Source organism: Macaca mulatta, chromosome 5, assembly GCF_049350105.2.
Source record: "Macaca mulatta isolate MMU2019108-1 chromosome 5, T2T-MMU8v2.0, whole genome shotgun sequence".
Lineage (NCBI taxonomy): Eukaryota > Metazoa > Chordata > Mammalia > Primates > Cercopithecidae > Macaca > Macaca mulatta.
The window spans coordinates 161235328-161247660 of record NC_133410.1 but is presented as its reverse complement, the minus strand read 5'-3'; the positions used below and the strand labels follow the sequence as shown (position 1 = coordinate 161247660).

General features: G+C 43.5%; 1 protein-coding gene across 2 annotated transcripts in view; it reads left to right on the top strand.

Annotated features, from left to right (window-relative positions):
• Positions 1-12333, top strand: part of TMEM154 (transmembrane protein 154) — a 54165-nt gene that overhangs the window by 23565 nt on the left and 18267 nt on the right. For both annotated transcript variants that reach the window (XR_013417328.1, XM_015139348.3), the window contains exons 2-3: positions 3607-3867; positions 3958-3996. Coding sequence is in view for 1 of the 2 variants with exons in the window: in XM_015139348.3 (XP_014994834.1) it covers positions 3607-3867; positions 3958-3996 (300 nt within the window). In the remaining variant the exon portion in view is untranslated. The remainder of the gene's footprint in view (positions 1-3606; positions 3868-3957; positions 3997-12333) is intronic.

The following is a 12333-nucleotide window of genomic DNA, read 5'->3' as shown; positions in this document are numbered from 1 at the left end:
TTTTAGTTGGTCAGGTTGGTCTCAAACTCTTGATCTCAGGTGATCTGCTTGCCTCAGCCTTCCAAAGTGCTGAGATTACAGGCATGAGCCACTGCTCCCAGCCTCTGAATTTACTTTCATAGGGGAGGAAAAAGTTCTCCCCTATGAAAGTAAGGTGTTTCTATGATGTTCGTTAGGTAGAGTGCTTTGGCTTTGATTCTGGGTATATACATTAGTGTAGTCTCCATATGATTTATTCTGCTGGAACCAGTGTCAGTAGTATCTGTGGCTTCCCCAGCAGCTTAGGATATGGTTGTTAGTGGAGGCTGTGGTGAAGTTTTGCTGGGGACTAGGATACCAGATGGGCCAACCTTCGGGCCCCAGTGGTGACAGAGGTGGGTTGGACATATCTGTCCCTGGGTCCCAAGGCAGCATACACTGGCACTGGTGTTAGTGTGTCCAGGCAGGCTGGTTCTTTGGCCTCCAGGTGTCTTGTTTGGGTGCTAGAAATGGTAGCAGTTAACCAGGCAGGTAGGCAGATTGGTGTGGGTGTTGGCAGGACAACACTCTGGGTCCCAAATACCTGTGCTGGTGTTGGCAGTGGTTGCAATGGACTGGGCAGGCCAGTCCCCAGGCCTGTAGCTGGTACATGAGGGTGGATGCCAACTATGATGGTGGCAGCAGAATGGGTAGTCCCAACCTCAGGCCTCTGGGAGGAATGCTGTTGTGTCAGTGGTGATGGACTGAACTGGGCTGGGCAATCACCAGGCCCCAAGTGGCACGCTCAAGTACTGCACTGGTAGAGAGCAGGCCTGTGCAGACCTGTTCTTTGACTCTCTGGTGGTGCATGCAGTATCTGGCTATAAAAGGCAGCAGTGAAGCAATCCCCAGGCTGCTGATGGAAAGCTCAGGTGAAGGCACCAGTGACTACACTGCTGTCCACTACTGTGGAGAATGGGATTGCTTTCGGTGGGAGCAACCATAGGCAGCCAGCTGGGGCAGGGGCATGCTTTGCTCATGCTTTGGCCCCAGCAGCAGCAATTTATAGCAGCAATTAGCTGCGAACAGTGGAGTTTGTCCTTGAGGCGCATAAACATGTGTGAGTGCCCCTCTGCTGGCCGGGGATCGGGGGAGGGGTGCTGCCAGTGGCTCCTACCTTGACCCTGGCAGCAGCAGCCAGCAGCAGTGGTGGCTGCAGGCAGGGGCTCCAGAGACATGGAGATGCAGGGGCTGTTGGGCCCTAGGGCAGGATACAGTCTGGTGGGGGCTGGGCCTTCACAGTGGCACTGTGCTGCAGCCACTAGGGCTCAGGGGTGTGTGAGACTGCGTAAGATCCCTCTCTGGAGAAATGCCATTGCACAGTCTACAGGCAGCTCTCAATGTTAGTCTCAGGGCCTGTGATAGTTGAGGGGCTCTCCCATGGCTAGGCTGCAGGAATCTGCAGTGGAAATATGGACCACTTACCCTTTCCCCACATTGGGGAGCTTCTCCAGGCTCCCAACCGTTGTCAGCCAAGAAGGATGTCTTATTTCCCTCTCCTTCCTTGCTTTAAATGTTTTCTGTCACTACTCTGTTGAATTCCAGTGTTCTCTCTTAAATGATCAATTCAAAATGTAGCTTGTCTACTCACTACTTTTGTTATTTTTTGTGAAGGAGATGAGTGCCAGATGCATCTAGTTAGCCATCTTGAAGCCCCTCCTCTCTTCAAAACTTGGTAGTTATTTTTTCAATCCTGCCTTTGGCATATACACGTGAGAAACGCCAGCGAGTTTACTCTGCAGTTTGTAATTGATTCTGATGGTTTGGGGTTGCATTTACTAAAGGGATTATCAAATGAATTCCCTGCTGTGGGAGACTGAAGTATTTATTCATACAATCAACACAATTAGATTCTTATTGTCTTAGCTCAGATGCCGTAACAAAATACCACAAACTGCGGGACTTAAACAACAGACATTTATTTCTCGCAGTTCTGGAGGCTGGGAAGTTCAAGATCAAAGGTGCTAGAAGATTCAGTATTTGGTGAGAACTCTCTTCCTGGCCTGCAGTCGCCACCTTCTTTCCGTATCCACACATGGCAAGGAGAGAGAACTCTGGTTTTCCTATCTTCTCGTAGGAGCAATAATCCCATCACAGGGGCCCCACTCTCATAACCTCACCTAAACCTAATGACCTCTCAAAGGCCTCACCTCTTAGCCCTAATCCATCACATTGCGGATTAGGGCTTCAATATATGAACTAGAGGGGAATACAAACATTCAATTCATAGCGTGACCAAACATTTTTGTTTCAACCAAAATCAGAGGACTCCATTGTTACGGGATTATGAAGATAGATGAACTATTGAATTGGCTCTGCATTGTCCAGTTCGATCATTCTATGCAGTAATTGCCTAACCTACACCACAGAGTGTGGTTTAAAGCAGCTGACTTCTCTATTTGCATAGTTCCTTTCACCTTAGAAGAACTTTCTTATAAATTCTTATAATTTCTTATAAATTATCTCATTTGATAACTTACAAGGTATTTTCTTCAGTTGGCCCCTTCTGAAAGGTAGGCAACATTACATGATATTAGGAAAAAGACCTTCAGCTTACCTTACCATGACTACTGCTTAGACAGGTAAGGAAAAGTTTTTCAGATAGTCATCAAGTCAGTAGTCCTTTCCCATCCTGATGGTTTTTATTTTCCTTTTCTTTTTCTTTTTTTTTGAGACGGAGTTTTGCTCTTGTTGCCCAGGCTGAAGTGCAATGGCACGATCTCGGCTGACTGCAACCTCTGCTTCCTGAGTTCAAGCGATTCTCTTGCCTCAGCCTCCCAAGTAGCTGGGATTACAGGCATGTGCCACCATGCCCAGCTAATTTTTGTATTTTTAGTAAAGACACACCTGTAATTCTAGCACTTTGGTAGACTGCGGCAGGTGGATCACTTGAGGCATGGAATTTGAGACCAGCCTGGCCAACATGGTGAAACCCTGTCTCTACTAAAAATACAAAAATTAGCTGGGTATGGTGGCACGTGCCTGTAATCCCAGCTACTCTGGAGGCTGAGACACGAGAATCGCTTGAACCCAGGAGGTGAAAGTTGCAGTGAGCTGAGATCATGCCACTGCACTCCAGCCGGGGCAATGGAGCAAGACTCTGCCTCAAAAAAAAAAAAAAAAATTAGGACACAGAGTGCATTTGTTTACATCTAAAAGTGCTGTATGGCATGTACTTAACTTTTAGTAAATGTGAACTTAAATTTATTCAGACATTTTATTAAAATATTATCATACCCTACAGGAGACGTCCTGTAATATCACATAACTTGGCTTGGAACATCACCCTTAACATGGGGCAGCTTCCTAATGCCCTTTGCTTAAGCGCATCTGAAATGTCTGGTCAATGCAAAACTGCCTACCTTTGCGGAAGGTTTTTCTCTGAGCTCTGATTCCATGTTCAATACACTCCCAGCTTGAGCTTCATTTATGTTAAATCAATGCTCTGTGTCACACTTAGCTTGGAGCCCAGGTATAATGGGTCAAGTTTATCACAGAATGTATCTAGGAATAATTTTAAAATCATTGACAATATAACATACTAACTTTGTCTCCATGGCAATCTCAATTTTGTATCTGTTCCCACAGGTAATTTTGAGGAATTAGAACACTCAGGAGATACAACTGAGAAATCTGAAAAGCCAAATGAAGTGACTACTCCAAGCATATTTGCTGCAGTGACCGCCACAGAAACATTAACTGCAAATATAAATTCTACCGACATTGCTCCGGATGAAAATCAGTTACAGTTTATACTGATGGTGTTGATCCCTTTGATTTTATTGGTCCTCTTACTTTTATCTGTGGTATTCCTTGCAACATACTATAAAAGAAAAAGAACTAAACAAGGTAAATATTTGGTGTTTTCCCATTTCCAGAAAATTGCTTCATGTGTTAGTGAAAAATCAATAAAACAAAATATTCTTTGCTTTGATACAGAACCTTCTAGCCAAGGATCTCAGAGTGCTTTACAGACATGTGAGTATTATCCTAAAACCTGCCTGCAGCTGGGGGTGGGATTGGAGAAGGAGTAGAGACGTGTTAAAATTAAGCAACAAGGACTACTTACAATAGTAATAAATAATACGTTTCAATGAAATTTTCCAGAAGTGAATATATGCATATTCCTTTCTTTAAAAAAAGTTTAATGGAATTTTAAAATACAGGCATGCCTTGTTTAGTTGCACTTTGCTTTATTGCACTTTACAGGTATTGCTTTTTTTTTGTTTTTAAACAAATTGAAGTGGCAACCATTGCATCGAACCAGTCTATTGGTATCATTTTTTCAACAGCACATGTTTACTTTGTGTCTCTGCATTACATTTTGATAATTCTCACAATATTTCAAATGTTCTCAATATTACTATGCCTGTTATGGTGATCCGTGATCAGTGATCTTTGATACTACTGTTGTAATTGTTTTGGGGTGCCTGAAACCATGCTCACGGCAGACAGTGAACTTAATGGATAAACATTGTGTATATTCTGACTACTTCACCGACAGGCCATTCCCCATCTCTCTCCCTGTCTTCAGGCCTCTCTATTCTCTGATACAGAACAATATTGAAATTAGGCCAATTCATATCCCTACAATGGCATCTAAGTGTTCAAATGAAAGGAAGAGTCACATATCTCTCATTTTAAGTGAAAAGCTAGAAATGATTACGCATTGTGAGGAAGGCGGGTTGAAAGCTGAGATGGGCTGAAAACCAGGCCTCTTGTGCCAAGCATTTAGCCAAGTTGTAAATGCAAAGAACAAGTTCTTGAAGGAAATTAAAAGTGCTACTCAGTGAACATACAATGATAGGAAAGCAAGCAGTATTATTGTTGATACAGAGAAAGTTTCAGTGGTCTGGGTAGAAGATCAAACCAGTCACTGCATTCTCTTAAGCCTAAGCCTAATTCAGAGCAAGGCCTTAATTCTCTTTAATTCTACAAAGGCTGAGAGAGGTGAGGAAACTGCAGAAGAAGAATTGGAAGCTGGCAGAGGGTGGTTCATGAGGTTTAAGGGAAAAAGCCATTTCTATAACATAACAGTGCAAGATGAAGCAACAAGGACTGATGTAGGAGCTGCAGCAAGTTATCCAGAAGTCCTAGTTCAAATCATTGATGAAGGTGGCTACGTTCAACCATAGATTTTCAATGTAGATGAAACAGTCCTCTATTGGAAGAAGATGCCATCTGACTGGGCATGGTGGCTCATGCCTGTAATCTCAGCACTGTAGGAGGCTGAGGCAGATCATTTGAGGTCAGGAGTTTGAGACCAGCCTGGCCAACATGGTGAAACCCTGTCTCTACTTAAAAAAAAAAAAAAAGCCATCTAAGACTTTAATAGCTAGAGAGGAGAAGTCACTGCCTGACTTCAAAGCTTCAAAAGATATGCTGGTTCACTTGTTAGAAGCTACTGTAGTTGGTGACTTTAAGTTAAAGCCGATTCTTATTTACCATTCTGAAAATATGACAGCTCTTAAGAATTATGCTAAATCTGCTCTGCCTGTGCTCTGTAAGTGGAACAACCAAGCCTGGATGTTAGCACATTTGTTTATTGCATGGTTTACTGAATATTTTAAGCCCACCATTAAGACCTATTGCTCAAAATACAAGATTCCACTAAAACTATTACTGCTCATTGACAATGCACCTGGTCACCCAAGAGCCCTGATGGAGATGTACAAGGAGACTAATGTTTTCATGCCTGCTGATACAACATCCATTCTGCAGCCCATGGATTAAGGAGTCATTTTGAATTTCAAGTCTTATTGTTTAAGACATACATTTTGTAAGGCCATAGCTGCCATAGGTGGTGAGTCCTCTGATAAATTTGGGAAGGAATCTTCTGGAAGAATTCACCATTCTAGATGCCATTAAGAACATTTCCGATTCATAGGAGGAGGTCAAAATATCAGCATCAATAGGATTTTGGAAGAAGTTGATTCCAAGACCCATGGATGACTTTGAAGGGTTCAAGACTTGAGTGGAGGGGTCACTGCAGATGTGGTAGAAATAGCAAGAAAACTAGGATAAGAAGTGAAGCCTGAAGATGCCATGGAATTACTGCCATCTCATGATAAAACATTAAGTGGCTGAGAAATTGCTTCTTCTGAATTAACAAATAAAATGGGGTTTTTTTGTTGTTGTTGTTTTTGAGATGGAATCTACTCTTGGTGAAGATGCCATGAACATTGTTGAAATGACAACAGAGGATTTAGAATATTACATAAACATAGTTGGTAGAGCAGCGGCAGGTTTTGTGAGAATCGTCTCCAATCGTGAATTCTATTGCGGGTAAAATGCTATCAAACAGCATCATATGCTACAGAGAAATCTTTGTGGAAGAGAGTCAATCAATGTGACACATTTCACTGTGATCTTACTTTAAGGCATTGCCACAGCCTTCCCAACCATCAGCAGCTGCCACCCTGAGCAGTCAGTAGCCATCAACATCAAGGCAGGACCATCCACCAGAAAAATCATCACAACTTGCGGAAGGCTCAGACCATCATTAGCATTTTTTAGCAATAAAGTATTTTAAATTAAGGTATATACATTCTCTCTGTAGATACAATGTTGTTGCACACTTAATAGACTACACTGTAGGAAAAACATAACTTTTTATGCATTTGGAAACTAAAAAATTAATGTGACTTGCTTTATTGCAATACTCACTTTATCGCAGTGGTGTGGACCTGAACCTGCATATTTCTGGGGGATGCTTTTCTGCTGCTGCCATCTCCAGATGAAGATCCCGTATAATTTTGGCCAATAAGCCAGTATAACATTTCCCATCACTGGGGAAAGAGAAAGGCTGATCAAGGAGTGGGTCAGATTAGGGTTAGGGATGGGAAGGTTAGAGGCCCTGGGGTCATCACCACAAGAAGATGACACAGATTTTATTTTCTCCGCCACCCCACATCCCAATTTGATCCTGAAAAGTCCTGGAGGAAGCATTGTTCTTGTTCCCATTGAAGCTATGCTAACTTTTATAACCAAATTCTTCAACTGTCTAAAGATTAGTAACATCAATCTGAAAACCAATTAGATAGAAATTCCCTCAGTCAGAGACCCACTTTGAGAGTATTCAGTTCTGATTTAAGAAGCATCACGTGCTAGGGGTCAGGGTAGTTCTAGGTCCAAAGCAGACTTGGGTACTTTTGGCTTGTGGTAGTAAAAATTACTCGATTCTATTTTTTTTTTTTTTTTTTTGAGACAGAGTCTTGTTCTGTTGCCCAGGCTGGAGTGCAGTGGCGCCATCTCAGCTTACTGCAAGCTCCGCCTCCCAGGTTCACGCCATTCTCCTGCCTCAGCCTCCTGAGTAGCTGGGAGTACAGGCGCCCGCCACCTCGCCTGGCTAATTTTTTGCATTTTTAGTAGAGACGGGGTTTCACCGTGTTAGCCAGGATGGTCTCGATCTCCTGACCTCATGATCCGCCCACCTCAGCCTCCCACAGTGCTGGGATTACAGGTGTGAGCCACCGTGCTTGGCTCAGATTTGATTTTTAAGTTGAAGCCTTTATAGTCTTTCCAAAAAGTTACTCAAAGGATAGGAACATCTGTAATACAATACATAGTCATACATGTATACAAAACTCACTTTATGTCCCTCACTCTCACTACAGGGCACCTCTGGCTTTGGGGCTATGCCTTTGTCCCACATGCCTCCCTCACTGTCCCTGTGCCACAGGAACCTTTCAATGCCAGCAGCTGAGGCAAATGTGAGCTGGGAAAGAAGCCCCAAAGAGTATTTCCTTTCATGGCAGAGGCTGACATAATAGATTCCAAGGAAGTAGGAAATACACATGTTTCTCTACTGCTTGAAATTTCAGGACTTCCTAATAACATAGTCATATGGAGGCTTCTTTCTAAGCTTAAGAAAAAAAAGCAAACAGAGCTTTTTAAATTTTTTAGAATTCAGGGAAAGTCATGATTTCCTTCCCCAAACCATGGCTGGTTTTACCTAATGGAGTCAAGGGTTGGGGGGATGTCAGAGGTATCCGCTCACATGATGGGACTCTTAGGCTCCAAATCCAGGAATTGATTTTTCATTGAATTTCATTGGGAAAGTCCCATGGTTCAAAAGCCATTTACAAGTGAGAGCCAGCCTCAACCTCAGACATGGCCCATGTATCCTCCACTGTAACTTGAAGTATTTGCTGTTCCCAGAACATGACTTGACTTTCAGGGTGCCTCCATGCCTGGTTGATACCATTTCTTCCGTCTGGAATTTTCTTCTTGTCTGCTTGGCAAACTGCCATCCCATTTTTTAGGGCCCAGGTCTGTTTTTGTTTTGCTTAAGAGACAGGGCCTTGCTCTGTCGCCCAGGCTGGAATGCAGTGGCACGATCCTAGCTCACTGCAGCCTCAAACTCTTGGGCTCAAGCGATCCTCCCACCTCAGCCTACAGAGTAGCTGGTACTACAGGCCTGTACAACCATGCCTGGGTCATTTTTTATATTTTAAAAAAATGTTTTGTAGAGACAGCATCTTGCAATGTTGCTCGGGCAAGCCTCAAACTCCTAGGCTCAAGTGATCCTCCCACCTCAGCCTCCCAAAGCACTGGGATTACAGGTGTGAGCCACCACACCTCATTGCTAGGGTCCAGTTTTTAGGAAGCCTTGAATAATCCTCCCTAGGCAAAATTAATTACCACCTCTTCTGTGCTCTCAGAATACTTTGTTCACACTCTGTTCACAGTATTCACATTGTCATAAGTTGGTGACTAGCTTCCCTCCTTCCTTGCTTCCTTCCTTCCTTGCTTCCTTCCTTCCTTCCTTCCTTCCTTCTTTCCTTTTTTCTTTTCTTATCTTTCTTCTTTTCTTTCTGGGTTATGTTGTCGTTAAGGCCCAAGAGAACCAAGAACTGGTCTTATTTGTGTTGTGTGACAGTGTGGCATTGAGGTTGACAGTCCAGACTCAAACCACATACACTGCTTGGTTGGCTTGCACTTCCTGGCACTGTGACTCTCTGATTAAGTTTCTTCATCTGTAAAATGCGCAAATTCAATACCTACCTCATAGAGTTGTGAGAATTAAATGGTTTATATAGGCAAATCACTTAGAAAAAGTCAGAACCTGGCATAAGTGCTAAGTGCTAGCTTATTATCATCCCTTTACCTAACTCAATGCCTAGCCCAACACACACTAGCTGTTTGTTTGTTTGTTGAATAAGTGACTTAATTAAAGACTGTTAGAATGTTTTTTAAAGAACATCTACTCTCAGAGGGAAAGCCAAATTTGTACATTATCCTTACTATGAATTGGTACATTGTTTTTACCTTAAATATGCCTAACTTTAAAAAATACAACAGAGAAAACTTAGAATTTCAAAACAATTGGCTTATCACGAAAGTTTTTGATAGTTTTATTTGAATTTTTTTCTCTTATCAGCCAATGCTTTAATACAGACATGATCACTAGCTGCTTAACAGAGGGCTATCATTTCAGAAAAACTGAATGCTCAAAGTTCATAAAAGCAGAATGCTTACTTTAGCAAAATGTGATTGTTTTCAGGTAAAATACAATTATCATGGAAGGTCAGAGCAGTATGTTGCTTGGAAAGCTCCCACAGAAATGCTTTACAGGAGGGCATGGATACCTGCACACTACGTCCCCTGGGAAAGTCAGAAGCAGACATACTGTTTCTTACCCCACATGGATAGAGCCTGGTCTGTTATACTATACCAGGAAATAAGTCTTTATTATCGACACTGGGAGAGGACTTGGCCAAAACTTTTAGAACACTTCATCTGATTGGAAATTACTTTTTCCTTTGGGCTTGTCCATTTCATGTCCAGGGAAAGGGAAACATGGTATAGTAATGTGATGTTCTGCTATCATTCTTCCTAGACCTCCCGGCATTAAATCTGCAGTGTCTTGATGTGCGAGGTCTCTCTGAAAGAGCTGCAGGGGAAACAGCTGGCAATAAACTACCACTTTAAACAGGCTGTGGCTACATGATGCCTGGCTTGCTCAGTAAATCTTCTGGAAAGAGACTCTTTCTCTTGCTCACTGCTCAGCATGGAAACAAGATAAGGAAGACAGAGGCTCCTGTAGCTCCTGCCCTCCCCTAGCCTCCACCAGACAACCCCACTATCAAATGCACAAAGGAGAGGATCTGAGAGGAGGGTACTGTCAGGCTAAGTGGGGGTCACATAGGAACTGAAGGAGGAGGACAAAGTGGGTCGGAGGAGATGAAATGGAAGGGTTGTTGGAGGGAAAATGGAAAGGGGGGTTGAGATGGAGCTTTGTAAGAGCTGCATTTGCCTCCTGGTTGCAAAGGGAATAGGTGGCTATTCGCAAATAGATGTAGGCCGGTGGAGTGGAGCGGGCAGAGCCTGATTGCTGAGGACAAGTAATTGGTCTCCCTCCTGGTTTAATGCTCCGCTCTTTGTGTGCCCTCCCAGATGTTTTTCTGTTGCCATGGTGGCTGGAGCAGAGGTAATAGCCATGGAGCAGGGAAGATGAGGCCACAGAAAGCTTTTTGCTCTGTTTTAATACTGATTACAGGAGCTTCACATTTGGTGCATCTGGAGCACTTTTGTAATGGCTTTTAAAAGTTTTCCTTCATCTGCATGCAGGCTAGCTTTTGCTCACCCTGAAGCCTGTGGGGAACCCAGATAATAAAGATAAATCCATGCCCACAGCGGTGGGGCCATGCAGCCACTTGCTCTCTGGGAAATTACTCAGGGGTTACTCAGCAGGGAAAAAGGGAGAGGGAGGAGGAGGGGGTGACAAAACAGGAGGATCTTTATGGGTCACCTGTAGGGATGTTCAATTGTGTAGGAGCTTTATTTATAGTAAAATTCCTTAAGGAAATGGCCTGTATATTTTGGATAGAAAGTGTGTGTTTATGATGTGTGTGTGTGTGTGTGTGTGTGTGTGTGTATTCTCCTTTTCCCATCTAAGTTTCTGAGGAGTCAGGCATCTGCAGGAAGCTTTAGATTCCTACCGGAGGGCAAGAGGACATAGCCTGCAGCTCTTGGAAGGCAAGCAGTGATGGCATGAAACTTACATCTGTGCCCAGCTTTCCTGGATTAGCAATGCCATTCAAGCTTGCCAACGCACAGGAAATTACAGCAGCTCACTGCCGCCAGGAACTCAGTTCCAGGTGTCTGCTGGTTGTGTTCCTTCACTGAGGACCTCCATTTCTCCAGGACAGACAATAGGAGGCCTCTGATTGCCAAGGATCAGAAACCTCTGACTATTGGGTGGACCCTACAAAATAGTTTGCTTTTCAATCATTTTCACATCATAAATCGTGCAGCAGGCCTATGTTATCCACTCAACATCATTGCCTCATTTCTCTGGATATGTTGGTTCTCCTGCCAAATGAAACAGGGCTTCAGCTGGGACATCAGGCTCCAATTCTCACCACTTGTTCATTTGGAGTCTGATGTGTGTTAGAGGCATTTTGTAAACAGTTACCTGACTCTCACCTCAACCAACGGGAACTAAAAACAGGCTTCTTGGAAGTTTCACTATGCTAAGTCCAAAATATTGGACATGAGTTGAACCCCAGTGCTGGACAATTGAGGTTAACACCTAATCATTTATTCCACTGATATTGACTAGGCATTTACCAGGTACTGTGCTAGCTGGCTCAGAGCTGAGGGGATACCACAATGTGTAAGACAGACATGATCACTGCCCCTTTGTACTTATGGTCCAGTGAGAGAGACAGACAGAAAAAAAAAAAAAATCAAACAGACGAGTTGACCAATGAGAAATTGTGGCCAATATTATGAAGGATGCAAGCAAGGTGCTGAGCTGGGGAGCAACAGGAAAGACGGGCCCTGCTTTATATAGAGGAGGTGGGAAAGGCCTCCCTGAGGAAAGAGTATTTAAGCTGGGACCCTGAGGATGTGAGGGATCCGGCCATGCAAAGAGCAGGGGTAAAAGGAAAATTCCAAGGGGAGCCCTTGATGGAAGAGTCCACATCCTCTGCCAGGAGTGAGGCACAGTGCCACAGTGCTCAGCATGGTGTATCACAGGAAATGAAGCAGCAACCTTTAGATCTGGGACATTTTACTGAAGGAGGCCAAGGAGCAAGCCCTCTTGTTTCACCCTCCCTTGCCTTTCCTTACCACTGTTTTCCTCTTCTTGTGGATGTCAAAAATAAAGACAGATGAACATCTGATCTGAAGTGAGTGTTCTCAGCTGACCATCCACATCTAAAAGCAGATTTCACAGGGATTAGGACCTCGTTTCAATATGGCAATCCGCACTTGTTTAACTCTAAGTTAAGGATCGCTCCTTTAAAAACATTATTTAATGTCATTTTGCTCTCTTTGTAAAGCAGACTTCAGCTGTTGTTGAGATTA